Source organism: Lithobates pipiens, unplaced genomic scaffold (genome assembly GCF_037356315.1).
Source record: "Lithobates pipiens isolate NorthernLeopardFrog02 unplaced genomic scaffold, aLitPip1_a1.2 Scaffold_13, whole genome shotgun sequence".
NCBI lineage: Eukaryota > Metazoa > Chordata > Amphibia > Anura > Ranidae > Lithobates > Lithobates pipiens.
Window position 1 is genome coordinate 221,306,816 of NW_027507718.1, and position 20,456 is coordinate 221,327,271.

At 42.4% G+C, this 20,456-nt stretch overlaps 1 protein-coding gene across 2 annotated transcripts in view; it reads right to left on the reverse strand.

Moving 5' to 3' along the window:
• The window catches only part of TNKS (tankyrase), a 315,565-nt gene that overhangs the window by 230,990 nt on the left and 64,119 nt on the right, over positions 1–20,456 (reverse strand). For both annotated transcript variants that reach the window (XM_077476246.1, XM_077476244.1), the window contains exon 3: positions 10,358–10,453. In XM_077476246.1, coding sequence (XP_077332372.1) covers positions 10,358–10,453 — 96 coding nt within the window. The remainder of the gene's footprint in view (positions 1–10,357; positions 10,454–20,456) is intronic.

A 20,456-nucleotide genomic window follows, 5' to 3' on the forward strand; every position in this document is an offset into this window, starting at 1 on the left:
GATGGAGCATGGCTGAGCATGAATGAGCCAGGGATGGAGCATGGCTGAGCATGAATGAGCCAGGGATGGAGCATGGCTGAGCACGAATGCGCCAGGGATGGAGCATGGCCGAGCACGAATGAGCCAGGGATGGAGCATGGCTGAGCACGAATGAGCCAGGGATGGAGCATGGCTGAGCATGAATGAGCCAGGGATGGAGCATGGCTGAGCATGAATGAGCCAGGGATGGAGCATGGCTGAGCATGAATGAGCCAGGGATGGAGCATGGCTGAGCATGAATGAGCCAGGGATGGAGCATGGCTGAGCATGAATGAGCCAGGGATGGAGCATGGCTGAGCATGAATGAGCCAGGGATGGAGCATGGCTGAGCATGAATGAGCCAGGGATGGAGCATGGCTGAGCATGAATGTGGATGGGACTTGTAGTCCTTAAGACACTGACAGTAAACAGCAGAAGAGAATCTGCAAAGCATACAGGTAATACATGAAGTTGTGGAAAGAAATGGCCAGCAAACAGGCAGCACTCACAACATGGAAGTTGATTTCTCAAGTAAGCCTACCGGTATATTAGATTATCTAATAGAACTATTGTTTTTATTGTTACTACAATGCTGATCTTCTAATATGAAAGTGTATACTGCGACTATAGATTTACTTTAACTCTTGCAGAAGTATTGTGAGGTTAGGTAATCTTCAGGCGTGTTTTAACAGGTAAGAAATGAAAAAAATTGCTCTGCCAACGAAAGAGCTAATGAGCAGGTAGCAAACGATAATGGCCTGAATGCTGCATTTCATGTTATGTCACATTATTTTATCATTCCAAAGTGCAAAGATAAGCAGCTCTTCATCTTATGTACTGATCGGTTTAGCTCCAAAAGACAATTTTGCTGGTCTGGTCCTTTGGAGGAACTTTGAAGATGTATGGAAAACGCACCAAGCACCCTCGTTAAAATCCTGTGTAATAAAAGCCTAAGGCCCATACAAGCATTAGCTTTTAAACTCTAACCAAAACAGCAATGTGTATAAGCTAGAATTTTCAAAGCATTTAAAAGAGAAACTTTACCTTTAATATAAAAATTACAACAGTTACCTCTGAAATGTTTAGTAGTGGAAAACTATAAATAGATACTTTGAGGCCCTTTGAAAATCTGTTTATGTAGAAATTGGTCACAAGCGACAGACTATGCTTTTAACAAAAAAGGTGTTTATTAGGAATCCGAGAGCATGTCCACTAAAATATCCGCACTCAAATACCAGTGGAGCCTCAGGACTTAATAACTGATGTGGATCTCAGCTTCTCAAGGCACACTTCATCATTTTTCTTTTTATAAATTTTCAGTACTTTAGCACTTTGTAGTTGATATACGAGAACTGTCCAAAACCAAAAGACAAACAGTTCCTTAATGTTTGTTCTGACCTGTCGTTCTGCTGGCTAGATACTCATCAATTACTACTTTACTGGCAATTCTATACCAAAATCCTTTTGAGGAGGAAACATTTTTAAGCTTGAGGACTGTCGAGATGTATAAGGAAACCATTGTATAATCAGTGCTAAATAAATGATTCTTGATTAACGGATGACTACACCTAGCCAATCCCCAAATGCCTGTGCACCCCAATGCTACTTTTGGACCATATTTTAGGCAGTCTCCATACATTTCCTGCCTTCCAAAAGAACTTCCAATATAACCTAAAGAGAACCTGTACTCAGATAATGCACACTAAATGATTTACATATTCTTAACCAGCAGTAAAAGCTCTTGAAAACAAGGCCTCATTGATCTCCATTAATCTCAGTATCTATAAGCATTCTGGATAAACACATTTTCAGTACACAACAAGCAGTGAATCATGGTTTCTATGAGCAGATCTGGGCAGTCTGCCAACACTCCAAGGTAAACAACCAGCATGTGTATTTTACACTATACGCCTGTATGCTCAACTTTTCAGTCTTGTGCAAGAGGCCTAAACAAGGAAAATATATCCTTTTTAGATTGTAAGCTCTAAGGAGCAGGGCCCTCTGATTCCAAATCGTAATGTAACTGTAATGTCTGCCCTCATGTTGTAAAGCGCTGCACAAACTGTTGGCACTATATAAAACCTGTATAATAATAACAAACAATTAACACAACTGCTGTTGCAAGACTGGAGGGGAAGCCTAATTTCTCAACATGTTTTATAGACTAGCATCAAATCCCCCAGATGTGCAGAGGTGGTATGTATGTACAAACTGGGGTTAGTTCAATCAACTGTAAAAAACTAAGTCAGATTCCTTTGCATAAATCTCTCCCCAGTAGGGTAGTAGTGGAGTAGAGGGCTGCAAAGGTTATAAAGGTCATCAAGCATTTCCTAGTACTTCGGTGTAGAATCCAGAAGGCCACTAGATGTTAATCTCACAGAACTCAGCCGTTGTGGCCGTTCCAATTGAAATAAAAACCTTATTAAATTGCAAGATTCTGAGAAACTTCCAATGCCTCACAATCAGCTACTTGAGCCCAAAACAGGACTCCACTATCAGAATGTCAGGCAGAATTTTTAATGCAGAAGAGACATGCTGGGGGGGGACCTGACAAAACAAGCTGCCCGTTTCCCCAAAAAAGTTTAATTTCAGGGTTGGAGACCGGGGAGGATCAGCGAAACTCCAGTTTAAGGCCAATTAGGGTTTTGTAAGTAAATGGAAAAAACAAAACAAAACAAAAAACACACAATAAAAGGTGTATAAGCAGGGCTTTTTTTTTCAGCAGGAACGTGGGGGAAAGCAGTTCTGGCACAAAGTCTATTGATGCAGGCTGCGGGGGGATCAATTGTCATTGGAGGTGATATATTTATCAAGATGGTCTATTGTTGCTGGTGGGGGTATCTATTGTTGTTGAAGGTGGAGCTTATGTTGCTGAGGGGGATCAATTGTTACTGGGAGGAATCTACTGTTGGAAGGGGGTTCATTGTTGCTGGAGGGTCTATTGATGCTGGCTGCAGAGAGATCGGTTGTTGCTGCAGAGGAGGGGGGGTCTATGGTTGCTGAGTGGATATTTTGTTGCAGGTGGTCCATTGTTGTTGGGAGGGTCTATTGTTGGTAGCTGCAGGGGATCTATTTCACTGCTTTTGTTTTCATCATTAAATTCCATAACCACAAAATTATACTTGGCTCTGTATTCTCTAAAAGGGCAGTACTGAGAGGTGGGTAGGGGTTGGAACCTAGCAACAGTGCTCGGAGGTGGGTATGGGTGGAGAAAAGGGGTGAGTCAAAAAGCCGGAGTTCCAGCACCTATTCTCCGAGGGAAAAAAACCCTGTGTATAAGTTTTGGAATACAACTGAATTTTTATATACATTACTCTGACAAATGTAGGCATGCTCTTTTTAGTGTTCAATCCATACAATACAGCAGTCTAGTTATCAAACATGGCTGCCAGTTAGCCATTATCTAAAACAGATAATCACAGCGCACAATAAAAGTGAATGCCAATTTTTTGTGCAGCTTTACAGACTACCCACACTTAATTGCTTGGATGTCAACAATGCAGCTTTTCAAACCAACCCCATCAATCGTATGGACGCTTGGGAGCAAAATCAATTGTACTCCTGACAGTAATTGAAAGCAAGCCACTTAAAATCGAGTTATGTTGATAGGAAGAAGCCTACCCGTGCCATGAATTAGGAAAAAAGTAACACCTGTTTTTCAACAAAGTGTGCAATGAAAAGCTAGGATTATTGTTCTGGTATTGATGGGAACCTCAAACACTGTATCACATTTACACATAGTTATTACATTCCATATAAATATGGTAAAACATATTGGGGGGATGAACATACATCATTTCCTTTACCCACACAGCAGTCCTATATATAAAGTTCTGTCTACACTTAAAGCCATAACATACTCCCACTTTTCCCTAATAGTAGAAAATGAAAGCGATTGTAAAGCTTGGATTTTTTTTTTTTTAAATAAACAGGTTTTTATACTTCCCTGATCTGTGCAGTGGAATTGCACATTACAGCCCCAATCCTTTTTGGCGCCGGCGCTCCTCCCCTCCGGCAAGTGTCTCCATAGAAAGCTGCTTCGTGCTTTCTATGGATCAATCCTGAACTTTAAATTATTATTATTATTATTATTGTTATTTAGGATTTATATAGCGCCAACAGTTTGTGCAGCGCTTTACAATATGAGGGCAGACCGTACACTTACAATACAAATCAATACAGGAGGGATCAGAGGGCCCTGCTCGTTAGAGCTTACAAATTCAATCCTGAACTTTACGGTCTGTTTCTGTGTAGACAGACAGCGGGACTCGGCTTTGCCCCCCATTCCCTCATTATTGTCTTTGATTGACAGGGGGGAGATACTGATGCCGAAACATTTTTTACATTATTGCAAGGAAAGTATTAAAGGGGTTGCAAACCCTCGCCATTTTTCACCTTAATGCATTCTGTGCATTAAAAGGTGAAAAATCTCCCGTGCTGCAGCAGCGCACCAGAGCCTCCCTTATACTTACCTGAGCCCCGTAATTCCCACAACGAGAACGAGAACACCAGCTTCGAACAGTGTCTCCTGTCCTGATTGGATAGATTGATAGCAGCGCATTGATTGGCTCCCCTCAAATCCAATGACGTGGGTGCCAGGGGACGGAGCCAAGTCCTGCTGTCTATGTCTACGTCTATGTCTACGGCGCAGCAGCAGGACATAGGAGCGAGCCCACAGGGCTGTTTGCAAAGGAGAGAGCTTCTCCAACAGGGCACTCGATAAGAGGAGGAGACAGGAGCGCCGTGGAGCGACCCCATAAGAGGAGGATCGGGGCCAATCTGTGCAAAACCAACTAGACAGCGGAGGCAAGTATGTCATGTTTGTTTTTTTTATTTTTTTTAAACCAAAAATTTAGAACCACTTTAAGGTAAACAATATTTAGGCTTTAGAGCCTTTAAAATAGTAGTGATTAGTAACACCAGGAAATATCAAATGGAATCAGGAAGTTCTTGTAAAAGGTGTTCATTTTAAAAGTAATTTTAGGGTGCATTTAACCATTTTTTTTTAACCACTTCCCGACTGCCTCACGCAGATATATTGCGGCAGAAGGGCACAATCACGCATCACCTTAAGTGGTTAAATAGGCCAATTGCTTCAAATTTCACATGCATGGTGAAATGCAAATTAGAAACTGAACAGGCATCTATAGCCAAAAATGTATTTCTGATTTGGATAGAGTGAAGAATTAGAACCTGTCTGGTTTTACTGCTGTCCACAGCTTCATTAGCGAGATTCTCCCCCAAAGTTTGGATAGAAATAAGTTTGTAGGGTGCTCATACTCAGTCAGTAGCTCTCTCCCCATGGAGCTATGAGAACCGAGTGATCGGCGGTTCTCAGCGTTAGAGGCACCGGGGGACCAATGCTGCATCCACCTAGGCAAGTATGAATCTTAAAAAAATAAATTTAAAAAAAATTCCCATACTTCTCTTTTTTTTATTTTTTACCCTGGACCTCGGCTTTAAGTATGGATACAGCTTTCAGCAAGTCCTCTCTGTGCCAAGGAGACCAAGGCACATTTGATGGGCAAAAAACAAGGTGGAGACAAGTTCTGCAAGACTCATCCACCTTACCAACTGTTTAGTATCCTCCATCTCTCTCTGCCAATCCCTGCACTGGCTTTCACTCACCCAACGAATAGAATTCAAAGTACTAACAATTATTTACAAAGCCATCCACAACTCTACCCCCAGTACAATCACTAACCTAGTCCTAAAATACCAACCAAACCGCTCTCTTCGGTCCTCCCAAGAACTCCTGCTCTCTAGCTCCCTTGTCACCTCCTCCCATGCTCGCCTCCAGGATTTCTCCAGAGCTTCTTCCATCCTTTGGAACTCGCTACCCCAATCTGTCCATCTTTAGACAATCCCTGAAAACCCTTCTCTTTAAAGAAACTTATCCTGCTTCTAACTAATACACGGTTTTATTTTCTCCATCAACTCATTCCTCACATTTATTACCTTTTGTATAAATTAACCCTCCCTCCTAATTTCTAAGCTCTAACGAGCCAGGTCCTCCGATTCCTCTTGTACCGAATTGTAACTATATAAATCCTAAATAATAATACTACAGGATAACTGACTGTATGCATCACTCATGCCATCCACACAGTAACGCAAGGCTCCTGGAAATACTTCCAATTAGCGCTGGAGGGATAAGCTATTGTTACTACCACTGGAATTCTAGCCAAACGCCTTGACCATACCCTGTGCATCTGACACACCACTATGGCAACCACGCAGCCTCGGAGATCGGCCCAGATAACGAAAACAAATTTCTCAAAAGCGCTTATCCACTAAATCCCTAAAAGTAGGAACATTTTCAGCTGTAACAGATATTTATTGAGGCAACTTTGAGACCCTCAGGCACCACAGAGTCTAGCTTAAGACATTTGCAGACCAAGTTCAAGATGGGACTGGAAATGTATGCCCATGGGAGTTTCAAGATGGCGCCCATGCAGTAGGCGTCTGGATGGGCAATTTTACATTGAGGAACATTATTCTTTAATTGTTCAATCCTTTTTACATGCACTTTTTACAGACTGGCAAACCTCTGCCCATCTTTAATTCTGAGACACTCCGACACTCTAAGTAAGATGCTCTATTTATACGGTACTGACCTGTTGCCAATTAACCTTTTTAAGTTTTTTTTTTTTTTCTTATGTTGAAATTACAATAAAAACAGAGTAAAGAAAAGTAAAAATAACTACTGTACGCTCAACCACCTGTGCAGATTGTCTAAAGTAGTCATTTATTTCCACAGATACCCTACAGAGCTTACTTTACTTGTTTATGAAATTAAGTACACATTACAAATACACATTCACATTCCCCCTTCTCCCATAACTAATGACCAAGCAGCCCCAGGAAGCCAATAAGTTCAGAGAAGCCACTTGCACCGTTACATGTTCTAATTATCCATAGAGTCTGCATTGGTGGACAGGGATTCCATCCAGATGTCCCATATTTTGTGGAATTTTTTGGCACAGCCACGCACTAGATAAATAGCCTTGTGTAGTGGCAGAGCCAAGTTCACCAATCTCTTCCAAAACTTTATTGAGGGTGCGGGCGAAGCCTTCCATCTGACTACTACAGATTTACAAGCATAATAAAGTAATAACCCTAGCAGGGTTCCGATTGCCCAGTGAGGAGCCAGCGGTTCTACAAGTCCCAACAGGCACACCTCCGCTGACAATTGCAATGGAATGCTGGTGACAGTCAAAATAAAAATGGTGACCTCAGCCCAAAAGATTTTAATCTGAGTACAGTTCCAGAAAAGATTAATGAAATCCGCTGAGGTCGAGTTGCATCTCCAGCAGAAAGCTGGAATAGATGGATATGTTTTGTGTAGGCGCATGGGCATGTAAAACACTTTATATAGTATTTTGAATTGCATTAATCTATCTCTAGCTTATACTAGCTGTGAAAAAGGGCATTCCCATATTTCTTCCCAATCTTCTGTTTCTAGTGTAGGGAAATTGACCACCCATTTGGCCTTAAGATTTTCTAGACCCGTATGAATGTTGGGGAGTAACGCTTTACATATTTTGGATAAAGGCTTAGGTAGAGTTTCATCCCTGAGCAAGGTAGGTGTAAAAGGCCCCTTGTGCATTTCCAAAATGACTGTTAAAGGCATGTCTAAGCTGCAAGAACCTAAACAAATGTGAATTAGGCAAGTTATATTGTTGTTTCAACCTATCAAATGACTGTAGTCGGCCTTCAGTACAGATCTGATTCACATATTTGATGCCCCTGCATGCTCACACACTGGGATAGGGTATGGACCCAAATTCTGACAGTTACGGGTTAAACCAAAGAGGGTTATGTGGGGAGATGTGTCCAGAAGGCATGGGGCGCATGGAATTTGCCCCAATTAACCTATTTAGTTGCAAAATATTCTTCTAGCTCTTCCTTAGTACTGCCTACTTTACCAGCTTTTTGTTGTCCTGACCCAACTTTTGAGATTTATTGCTGCCATAAATGTCAAAATTAAAAAAAAAATCTCAGTTTAAACATTTAATCTGTTTTGTATTTTCTACTGTGAAAAAATATGGGTTTAGGAGATTTGAAAATCATTGAATTCTGTTTTTGTGTAGATTTTAGACAGCTTCCCATTTTTGGGGGAATTGGGGCTGTACATAAACACAGAATCTTTATCTTTCTTGAAGCTGTGCTTTATGGAGAGAACAAGTTCATGTATCTCAGTGGGGTTGATTTAAAGGCAAATAGTCTGTGCACTGCAGTTGCTCCAGATCTGAGGGGAACATTAAAAAAAAAAAAAAAGAAAGAAAAAAGACACACATTTTTGGATGATAGAAATCATCAGAGCTTCCCCTCATTTCAGAGCTTTCCGTCATATCTAGAGCAAGTGAACGTCCAAGTGCATTTTCAGTGCACAGTATATTGGCTTTTAGTAAAACAACCTCATTGTCTCCCAACTTTCAACCTCTGTTCATTTCTCCACTATGCTGTTCGCCTACTGGAGCAAGGTACAGTGCTGGGTATGAGACATCATGAGACTCTCCCCTTCCTAACAGGATGGCAACTGTGTACCTGAATAGGCATTCAGTACATCAAATACAGCCAGTAAACAAAATGGCTGCATGTATACTTTCGATTGTGTGATGACATCACAGCAGGCTCCGCCCTGCGTCACACCTGACAGCTTCTGGATCATGCCAGATTTGATGCACTGAATCCCTATCCATTCTGTTTTATTGTGAGTGCCTTTCGTTTTATTATTAATCTTGCTTTTATTGGCACTTTTCCTTTAATACATGTACCAATGGCTCCATGATCGAGAATGTTCAGTTACTGTTTATGACGAGTGACATTGTCCCATTACTCAGAGAATCCAGGCTTGGAGACCAACTTGGCTATTGAGGCAGACACGTTTGACCTTCCCATCATAAGGAGGTCATGGCCATATGGCAAGACTCTCTGAATGCACTTTGGTGGAGGAGTTTATGCCATTTTTTTCCAAGCACCATTTTCAATTAATCATAGCCGCAGAGAATAGCATCCATTTTTTGGACCACTTTACACTTCTTTCTTTCAAACTTCAGTTTTACTTTTATATTGGACTTATGAACTGTTTATCACTTGAATATTTTTCAGGATGCTTTTCAATTTTTGTTGGGGTTAGCGCAACATGCGATTTTTGCGAATTTACAACTATGTTTATATCTCATAGTATGTTTTCTGCTTTACTACTACTACAGTCATACATACATGGACCCCAGTGCGTTTCTAATAAAAGTTAACCTACCGATATATGTATTTTAGACTGCACATAAAAATTAAGCACCCAGAAGAAACTACAAACTTGGACAATATACAAAATCTATACAGATTAGTGGCCCTACTCGGGATCTCTGGGCTGCAAGCCTAGAGGCTAACTACTAAAAAACCGGCTTAATATCCTCTGTAGACCCTTTCTTATGAATTGAAGATAGAAGTGAGTAAATTGCCATGAAAAAAAATGTCGACGTGCACAGAATGTTCTCCACATTTTCCAAGCAAGTATCCATCACCCTACTGTTTAAAAAATGTGTTTAGCAATTACTGTGCAGTCACCTTTCAGCTGTCCTGTATAGCAATAAAATATGCTCTGCTGAAGAGAAGTTTTTCTATGCTGCCATATTAACCACTGTAGGTGGCAGCACAATTGCTGCTATTCATCACAACCAATAGCAGAAAAATGTATTTGAACCACCAACATTCTAGTATCCTACACAATGAAATGCAAAATGTTACTAGACAGTCTGTTCAGAAAAAAAAATACATTTGTCTTTTCCCTCGGGCCATGCAGCATATCATGACTGCTTTGTTCACTTTGTAATATGCTTTTGATATCCTTGGTGACAAATTGCTGGGAAGGGGGGAAAAAGGGTTCTGCACGTTTTATTAACCAGTCAACCTACAGCTGAAATGTGCAGTCCAAAACAAATGCTAACAGAGACATTACAAAAAAAGCTATATAATCAATGCTGTAAATCCAAATCTGACCAAACAGGTTGAATTAAATAAGTTGTGGTCCAGCACATAAGTGAGGCAAAAAAATACACACTTCTTATGACCGACAAATAAGTCTTGCTTTTCTGAAATGGCTCTATTCTCCTATTTACAGGTCCCTGCAAAATTATGTATTCAGAGAAAAAAATTTTATATTTTATTAAAAGTCTCAAATACTCAAACTACTCATCGGAAAGCAACACAAAGGGTAAATATGTAAGAGTGGAAAACAAAGAGTAGAAGGAAAAAAATTAAAATAAAAAAAGAGACAGGGAAAATAATAAACTGTAAGCAGTTTCATAAAAGAGAAGCAAAAAACATCTCCTACCTGTAAGGACAGCTTTTGCTGACGGGTCAGCCAAGTCCAGGGCTGATTTGCCATCGGTGTTTCGGATGCTGGGGTCTGCTCCGTGCTGCAGCAATACTGTACAAGGAAAACAGAAACAACGTCTGATCTCTGGGAAACACAGGTTACTCATAGCAGAGACTTTCCTCGGCATGCTGTTACAATGAATATTCATTTCTCCCCTTCTTTCTTCGCCAATATCTGAAGAACCTTAGCAGCAACACAGCCTCAGATTAGAGGATAATAATAAAAAAAATAAAAAAACAACAAGTTGACTAGTGAAGGTATGAGCAGATCATGTGACTGCACAAACAGAAATCTGGATATCTAGCGATACAGAGTTTCTCTCATCCCTCCCCCTTTGTTTCCTTTAAGCAACTGTAACTGAGAAGCAGTGAGCACACACTGGCTCATGCTGACACACAAGCTGCATCTGATGCTGCTCCATCCGACACGACTCATTACTGGCAGTCATGTCTGCTGTCTTTTGCCTTGCAAATATATGTTCAAATACTCTGCCTTTAGAACCAGAGAATCGTTAAAGGCGAAACTGACACGCAAAGAGATAGATTTGTGTGTCGTTTTCATGCACACCGCTAATTTGAACCCATTTTACAAAACATTATACAATATTTAATGTTTCCAGAAAAACAATATGATACACTAACCCAAAGCAACCCAATTCACTTACCAAATGAGCGCAGTCAGAAGGATAAACGATAGAAACCCATTGAGCAACATTTATTTTGCTATGGCTGTCTCCACTGTGTAATTTTACCATTTTTAATACTTTTTTTGCATCCAAGGACCACTTATCAATGGCAACCTTTTGGCAACCACTTCATGTACACATGCATGCACTCCAGCAGTGGCTGCTTTTCATTTCTCCCAGCTACGCTTGTGCAGTAATCGCTCACTTGTTGCCTCCATGGAAGCCTATTTGACAACAATACAGTGTTGTCACTCTATAACAGGAAGTGCAAAAATAAAGACCTTCAGGGTATTACTTTAATAAAAGATAGAAAAAGATTAACCGCTTCCAGACCGGGCACTTTTTGCTTACATGTAACAATTAGTAGTTTTTGTTGCTAGAAAATTACTTAGAATCCCCAAACATTATATATATATTTTTTTTAAAGCAGAATCCCTAGAGAATAAAATGGTGGGTGTTGCAATTGTTTATGTCACACGGTATTTGCGCAGTGGTTTTTCCATTTAAATTTTTTGGTCAAAAAGATTTTTTTTTTTACTTTCAATGTGATAAAACAATAAATAACCCATTTTTTTTCTAAACATAAAAGATGATGTTTCGCTGAGTAAATAGATACCAAACATGTCAGGACATCAGGTCATTGCTTCTGGGTTACCATAGCGGAGAGATGATCAAAGCCGATCCTTTCTTTGCTTGGCTTCCTAACCAGCCAGTAGACACGCCACCTGGTTGGTCAGGTCTCCTGGTGGGACGGGTGCCTGAGAAAGCTGTGGAAGGTGGCGGAGGGATGTTCTCTCCCGTTGATTGTAAAAGTAGTCCAGCAGTTAGTTAGCCACAAGAATTGCTTTTACAAGAGAGCCAAATGCCAGCTCTAAAACACGGTGTCAGGGTGATCATCCCAGGATAACTACCCAAAGTCCAGTGACATATGGGTAAGAATGCTTTCAGAAATAGAAGCGTTAAAAGTATATTTCTATCAATTAACAAAATGGAACGTAAAACAAACAAACAAAAAAAAAAAATCAAATCAATATTTGGTGTGACCACCCTTTGCCTTCAAAACAGCATCAATTCTTCTAGGTACACTTGCACACAGTTTTTGAAGGAATTCAGCAGGTAAATTGTTCCAAACATCTTGGAGATCTTCTGTGAATCAGGGCTCAGGGCTCTGTGGGGGCCAAACCATCACTTACAGGACTCCTTGTTGTTTTTTACACTGAAGATAGTTCTTAATGACGTTGGCTGTATGTTTGGGGTTGTTGTTGTCCTGTTGCAGAATATATTGGAGACCAATCACACACCTCCCGGATGGTATGATGGATAAAATACCACCAGTATTTCTCAGCATTGAGGACACCACTGATCCTGAGCAAATCTCCCAACTCCATTTGCAGAAATGCAGCCCCAAATTTGCAAGGGACCTCCACCATGCTTCACTGTTGCCTGATGGCACTCATTATATTGTACCGCTCTCCAGCCCTTCAGCAAACAACATGCCTCCTGCTACAGCCAAATATTTCAAATTTTGACTCATCAGCCCAGAGTACCTGCTGACAATTTTTTGCACCTGTTTTCGTGCATAGGACATGGGAACAAAACTAAGCAACTCAACTATTCACAAAAACATATATTAATAAAGAATACTACTGGCCAAAGATCATATGATGTAGGATGCCCTAGCATTAGTTCACATAAGATTTCTAATAACAATAAGAAGTATTTTCTCAAAATAATGGGATTTAACAATATTGATATCTGTCCTACCGTTGTATGACATATGAATTTAAATATATAGCTCACTTTGAAGGCAAGCAATAGTTGCCTTGCCCTGCCCTGCCAAAAGGTTACTAATTTAATACTAGTATGACCCAATTCTCTACAGTAAAATTATATATACACCCTGCTCCAATACCTATTGGTGCCCTGCTAAAATGTCAGGTGATAAGCACTGGAGGAGGCCTGCTGCACAGTCAGTAGGGGCCTTTGCAGCTTACTAGTTCAGATGTAATAGCTTTTGTAAGGCTTTCTTCCCTTTATTTTCACTTAGTGATCTGAACAGCAAGTCTGATTTTTTTTTTTTTTCAACAGAACAAGCTGTCCTGCAGATATAGCAGTTATTGGGTTAAAACAAACTAACTATTTACTAGTGACAGAGGTGCTTTTATTTATGCAAAACCTTTATTCCAAAAGGCTGTAACTACTTATAATGCCGCATACACATGATCGGAAAAACCGCCGGTGTCTTGTCAAATAGGGTCCTCCATCAGATGCTGTCCCCTGCGTACTGCGCATGCGCAGTAAACAGGAACACAGATTCCGAAAATTGCCGAGGATGAACGGCGCCTGCGCCGTGAGTCCAGGTTCTATCCCCACTATCCAAGTGGACATAGAGTTAGAATAAAAAAGAGCCGAGCGCAGCGAGGCCGAGCCCGAAGCGTGGCGAGCGAAGCTCGCCCGCGAGGGGCCCTCTAAAATTCACAACCCTATGTCCGCTTGGATGGTGGGGCTACCACCTCCACTCACGGCGCAGGCGCCGTTCAGCTTCGGAGATTTTCCGAAGCTTCGTCTGCTCCGTACTGCGCATGCGCAGTACGGAGCGGACACATATTGATGGCCGGACTCTATTAGGCAGAACACCGGACTCTGGAGCGGAGGTCCGCTGGACTTTCCGAACGAGCGGACCTGCCCACACACGACCAAACTTTTCCACCGGACTATGACGGAAGTCCGGACTTTTTAAATGAACGGACTTGCCTACACACGGAGAAAAGTCTGTTCATTTTGAACGTGGCTCCAGGTAGAGGGAACTAGCGCAGGAAGTCAATGTCGCCACCTCCATAGGCGAGATTGACACCTCTCTAGCCCCGTCACCTGGTATGGACTTAAAGGGGAAGCCCTACGCCGAAAAACAGCGAGGGGGTCCCCCCCCCCCCAAAGTCCATATCAGACCCTTATCCGAGCACATAGCCTGGCCGGTCAGGAAAGGGGGTGGGGACAAGCAGGTGGCCCCCCCACCCAAAGCACCTTGTCCCCATGTTGATGAGGACAAGGACCTCTTCCCGACAACCCTAGCTGTTGGTTGTCGGGGTCTGTGGGCGGGGGGCTTATTGGAATCCGGGAGCCCCCTTTAATAAGGGGGCCCCAGATACCGGCCCTCACATTATGTGAACGAGCATGGGGGTACCATGTACCCCTACCCATTCACCTGGGGAAAAAAGTGTAAATAATAAAAAAAACACAAACACAAGTTTTTAAAATAATTTACTAGACCGCTCCGGTGGTCTTCCGTCTTGGGGGGTCTTCTCGCCGGACTCCTCCGCTATCTTCTGCTCTTTTGTTAGCTCTGTTACTAGCGGAGGAGCCCGGCTTTCTTCTTTGTCGCCACCACCATCCGGGGGTCTTCTTCCGACTTCGGGGGGTCTTGTCCCCCTCTTCGGTTCTTCTTGCCGGGCCTCAGCTATCTTCTTATAGCTCTGTTGCTAGCGGTGGCCCGGTCTTCTGTCGCCACCGCCTTCTTTTCTTCAGACTTCGGGGGTCTTGTCCCCCTCTTCGGTTCTTCTTGCTGGGCCTCCGCTTTCTTCTTCCAGCTCTTTTACTAGCGTTGGCCCGGTCTTCTGTCGCCGCATTCTCCTCTTCTTCCTTGAGATGTTGACTCAGTGCTCTCTCTGGCCTCAATGACAGGGACTCGTTGTGCGGCGACTTATATAGGGACAAGGGGCGGGGTCCCCAGGTGATGTCACATGGTGACCCCGCCCCCTTATGTCACAGTCCCGGGGGATGCTGATGAGGCGGCGCTGGAACAGATTTGTTTTAAGGTAAATTTCACATAATGTGCTAGTATGCAATGCATACAACCTTGCAAGCTGAATGGAAAAAATCTATGCATGGCTAGCCTTACCAGTGCTTGTAATCACATCAAGCTACAAAGTGACTGCAGCAAAAAAAAGGCAGCCATCAGCATGCACCACTATGTGTCTTCAAGAGCAGACTGAGCTCCAAAATATAGGGCAGTTTATAACAAAAACTTAAAACTCCGCTCATATTGATGGGGACAAGGGCCTCTACCCAACAACCCTGGCCATTGATGTCGGGGTCTGCGGGGGGGTTATTGTAATCTGGAAGCCTCTGTTAACAGGGCCCCCCCCGCCCCAAAGCACCTACCCCTCCATGTTGAGGTCATGCAGCCTGGTAAGTTTCAGGAGGGGGTGGGGCGCTCGCTTGTCCCCACCCCCTTTCCAGACCGGCCGGGCTGCGTGCTCGGATAAGGGTCTGGTATGGATTGGGGGGGGGGGGCACATCCCCATGGCCTGGTTTCACGATTCCAAGGGGCATTATGAAAACCATCCGATGGTACACGAGGCTGTGCATTTATTTTGTGCAGCATATTTTTGTGGTTTAAAGCCAGTACAGAACCTAAAGCTGATAAACCATTTCAGATTTTGATTCATCTACAGTAGCTACCCACCTCAGTAGACTGTTAACCTATCACGTTGACATGGGTACAAGTACACTTTAGTCACTTAATGGTGGTGCTGGTTGAGTTGGAAGAGACAGACATTGCATTTCAAATCAATATTACCTTTATAAAGGTGGAAATCGTTAATTGTATCTATAAATAAACTTTAGCTTGCTGGGGAAAAAAAACAAATGCTACATTAGAACTATTTATACACACTGTGGTTAGTATTGGATTGACTCCAGACATTGTCACTGACCTATCAATGAGATCTGCCAGTCTCATAAATCTTACATAAGGAATAGCTTTTAAACTACTGTACTGTAGAGAAGAAACACTGGACACAATTAAATGTTGTATTTGAGAAGTCTCCTTGTTCAATATTCAGACAAAAGCTGCTGCAAGCGTGAATGTTCAGTACATTTATTTTCACCAACATGCTGAGCAGTATGCACTGAATGCAGCATATTACAGGCAAGGCAAATAAACAATGCTATACTAGCTAAAAAGTAAATCTATCATGCACATACTTTCAACAAGTAAAGCCAGCACAAATTAAAGACAGGCCCCAAGAGGTTGTCAGCACACATTTTTTTGCTCAGAGGCCCATCCACACCTGTCTGTTGCTGTATGATGCGTTGTATCATATGTTGACATGTGTTGTGTTACAGCTGCTCATTCATTTTGAATGGGCTGCCAATTCACAGAAACAGACCAAAGACCAGCAGCAAATATGCATCTAAGCCGCAATGCCTTATGCCCTGTACACACGGTCGGAAATTCCGACGGAAACGGTCCGATCGGATTATGTTGTCGGAAAATCCGATCGTGTGTGGGCTCTATCAGACGGAAAAAGTTTGAGAGCTGGATCTAAAATTTTCCGACAACAAAATCCGATCAGACTTTTTCTGATCGTTTGTAGAGAATTCCGACGGACAAAGTGCCACACATGCTCAGAATAAATTGCTAGACGAAATCTATTGGCTACTGGCCTCTACATAGTCCCGTCTTGCGCAACGAATGTCACTGCGTTCAGAACGATTCAATTTACCAACAACTTTGTCCGACCGTGTGTATGCAACACAAGTTTCAGCCAAAATCAGTCGAAAAAAAAATCAGACGGATTTTGTGGTCGGAATGTCTGACCATGTGTACAGGGCATTAGTGTATTGAGGATACATTCAATATGAATCGCAACTCAACACTCTGACCATGTAACTTGCCTTGCACCATACCACAAAATTGTGTTTCAGCCCTATATGTATTCCTAAATGCATAAAGAGTCTGAACCAGGGCCGGATATCTCACAAGGCCACCAAGGCCTGGCCTCGAGGTGGCGCAGTCGCTCCTGCGTCAACGTTTCAGCTTTTGCGCCCCCCCCCCCCGCCAGGCCCACAAATCAGCGCTGAAAATCCCCACTGTCTGTCACAGATAGTCATCAGACAGCCGGCATGAGCAGCACACACGCAGTGCCAGTGCTGCTTTTTATTTGATCAAAGGAGAGGGCCATGGGTGGGCGGGGCCAGAAGCTCCGCCTGCAATGTGATTTGGCAGCGGCGCTTCACGGGCCCATTTAACCCCTTCCTCGGCAGGTAGCTGGGTTATAAGTGCCCCACTAGAAGCTGAATAGCGCCGCTAAAATGATGGTAAAGTGCCGCTAAAACTAGCAGCGTTTTACCATCAATGCCTGCCCGCTCCAGTGTGAAAGCAGCCTTAAGTAATAAGTGATGCAGAAAATTTCTTACATTTAAACATTAACCAAAATAAACCTCCAATCAGTTTACTTATATGTATAATTTAGATGTAAAAAAAAAAACAAAAAAAAAAAAAACACAATAACCTATATATTAAATACACAAAAACAGGTAATCAAAACTTTTGGACGAAAAAAAATTGGCTAACTGCTTTTTAGTTTTTTTTTTTTGTTTTGTTTTTTTATTTAAATCATTAGTGTATTTTTTCCAAGAAAATTGCATTTGAAAGACCTCTGCGCAAATACCATGTGACAAAATATTGCAACAACCGCTATTTTATTCCCTAGGGTTTCTGCTAAAAAAAAAATATATAATTTTTGGGGGTTCTAAGTAATTTTCTAGCAGAAAATACAGGATTTTTACTTGTAAGCAACAAGTGTCAGAAAATATTGTCTTTAAATGGTTAAACTGAGAAACTCCTACACACCAAGTTCAGTCCATTCATAAGTATAAACATTGCATCTCTTTGGTCTTTTCTTGGCAGACTGCCCAGAGAGGAGAAGTCCCTCCACAGAAGACTTCAGGCAACTTGCATTGACTTCTATTACAGAAGTAATTTGCAAGTCCTGCTGAAGTTATAATCTGCCTTTTTTATCAGCACAATCCGCCGTTCCCGATTAATTAAAAAACGCCAAATATTGGCCGATATATCAGTCGACCTCTAGTCAGAACTTTTAAATACTTTGTCCAAAGAAGATATTATCAATGAGATTGCCAAAAGAATGACAAAGGAGGGCACTCCTTTGAGGGCACAGCACACCTTTAATAGGGTCTATAGCTTAGGAGTTAATGGACCCTAACAGATTCATATATGCTGGGGTTATGGTCGAGAAGCACCCCAGAGTAGGTGGTGGTCTGTTCCAACATTTGGACCATATTTTGGAATCAAAAATTTTGGAGGGTTAGGTTGTTTTTTTTTTTTACGATGAATCATTTAGACAAAAACTGGCCATTCACCCTTCACTCAAATGGGGCATGAAGGACGTGGGCTTATGGCTCAATCTAATTTTGCCCCAGAAGCCAGCCAGGAATGGCTGCTGTTTTGGTGGAACGCTTCTTGTAAATATAAGCATGAGTGCCCTTTCTGTGCGGGAGCGCACCCGGTGTTTAAATGCTTTAAGAAAAATGCTTCAGTGGTGATGCCTGGGCAAAGGGATATTTTTCTCAAGGGCCTGCACTCCAGTGAGGCTGGAAAAAATCCGCCCATGGCTGGACATATATCCAAACAGGAAGAAGGCGCATGCCCTCTGAGGGTTTTTCACAGGGTTTTTCCTTACCCCCTTTTGCGGGGATATGGAGTACGATGGTGAGCAACCTCAAGTCGGTTGCCACCTTTCCACAGGTGGTGAGGGATAAGGTATGGAAAGATTGCGGAGGGGTGAGTGGAGGGCCCTTTTAGGGACCCCCCGTTCATAAATTTTCGATTGTCCCCATTGGGGATGGTTCCTAAAAAGGAACATAATTCTTTCTGCCTTATTCATCACCTGTCTTCCCCAAAAGGACAGTCGTTGAATGATGACATTGATATGTCGTTATGTTCAGTCTCATACGCGTCATTGGAGGATGCAAGTATGAAAATTAGATTGTGTGGTCCAGAGGCATTAATGGCTAAAGCTGATATAAAATCAGCATTTTTCGCCTTTTGCCAATTTCCCCTGCGACTTTTAACTCCCTGGGCTTTCATTTTGAGGATTGCTTCTTTTTTAACAAGTGTCTTCCCATGGGTTGCTCCTTATCATGCGCTTATTTTGAGGACTTTTCAATGTTCCTTCATTGGGCGCTCTGTTTCCAGTCGGGAGTGGACAGCGCAGTCCACTACCTGGACAATTTTTTATTTGTTGGTCCGGCGGATGATGCGAGGTGTGCGGTTTTGTTGTGCAATTTTCAGTTAATGATACAATTTTTCGGCGTACCTTTGGCAGACATTTGTTCAGGCTTCTTCATTGGAATTCTTGGGGATTCACATTGACACGATTAAAATGGGAGTTCAGCTTACCTGAGATTTTTGTTGGCACGCTTTCTGCAGAAGAGGACGGTGCTTTTAAAAGAAATGCAGTCGCCGTTAGGACTCTTAGCTGCCTGGATGAAGATTTAGGAGTTTGGGCTTGTTTTTTGGAGTCACACAACGGTTGTTGTTGTTCCAACAAAAGTTTGTATTTGCCACGGACTTTCGGTTATTTACTGATGTAGCAGGGTCAAAGGGCTTTGGGGCAATGTGGAAAACCCATTGGTGTGCTGCCCGGCCCCGATTATTAGATACGCCAGAATGCGACCAAAAATAAAGTGCTTTTGGAGTTATTGCCAATTTTTGTTTCTCTGGAACTATAGGGAGAGTATTTTGCTAACCGACGAATATTGGTGGAGACAGATAGCAAAGGGGTTCTTTTTGCAGTGAACTTCCTTTTGTCCAAGTCATTTTGGGTTATTACAGTGTTGCAGCAGATAGTATTTTTATGCCTCAAACACAATATGGCTAAAAGCTAAAATATACGCCTGGTAAATTGAACATTACTGACTCTCTGTCACAATTTCAGATGGATCGTTTTCAGAGCTTGATGCCAGAGGCAGACGAGAAGAGAACCAGGTGTCCGGATCACGTATGGTTTCTGGTATGAAGTTGCCAGCAGAAGCTATTATGGGTTCGGAGGCCCCCAGAACTTGGGCCGGATATTCAGCATCTTGGAGAAAGTAGTTATCGTTCACCAGCAGTTCCGGTTAGGATGGCGATAGGCCCACGGAAGGCAGGCTTTTGGCTTTTACAGCATCCCTCATGATGGATGGTTTTTCATGTAGTCATATAGTGAAGTCTCTGACAGGCATTTCCTTTTTCTGTAATTTGAAAGGTTTGCCTTCATGTAGGTCATAGTTCTCTGTGAAACAGCCAGTTAAAGGGTACAGAAGAAGGACCTCCGTGTCAGATAGCAGGAGACCAATTTCCTTGGAAATACTGGCCGGTCTGTGCGCTGCAACTTCAATAGTTTGTTACTCAGCATATGAGGCCTTATTGTTTAAAACGGCTTTCGTGCTAGGGTTTTATGGTGCATTCTGTATCTCGGAATTGGTACAGTGCTCCAAGTTTGGAGGCATGGGCATTCGCCATAATCAAGTAGTGTGTGAACAATCGGCGGTCCACATATGGCTGCAGCATTCAAAGACTGA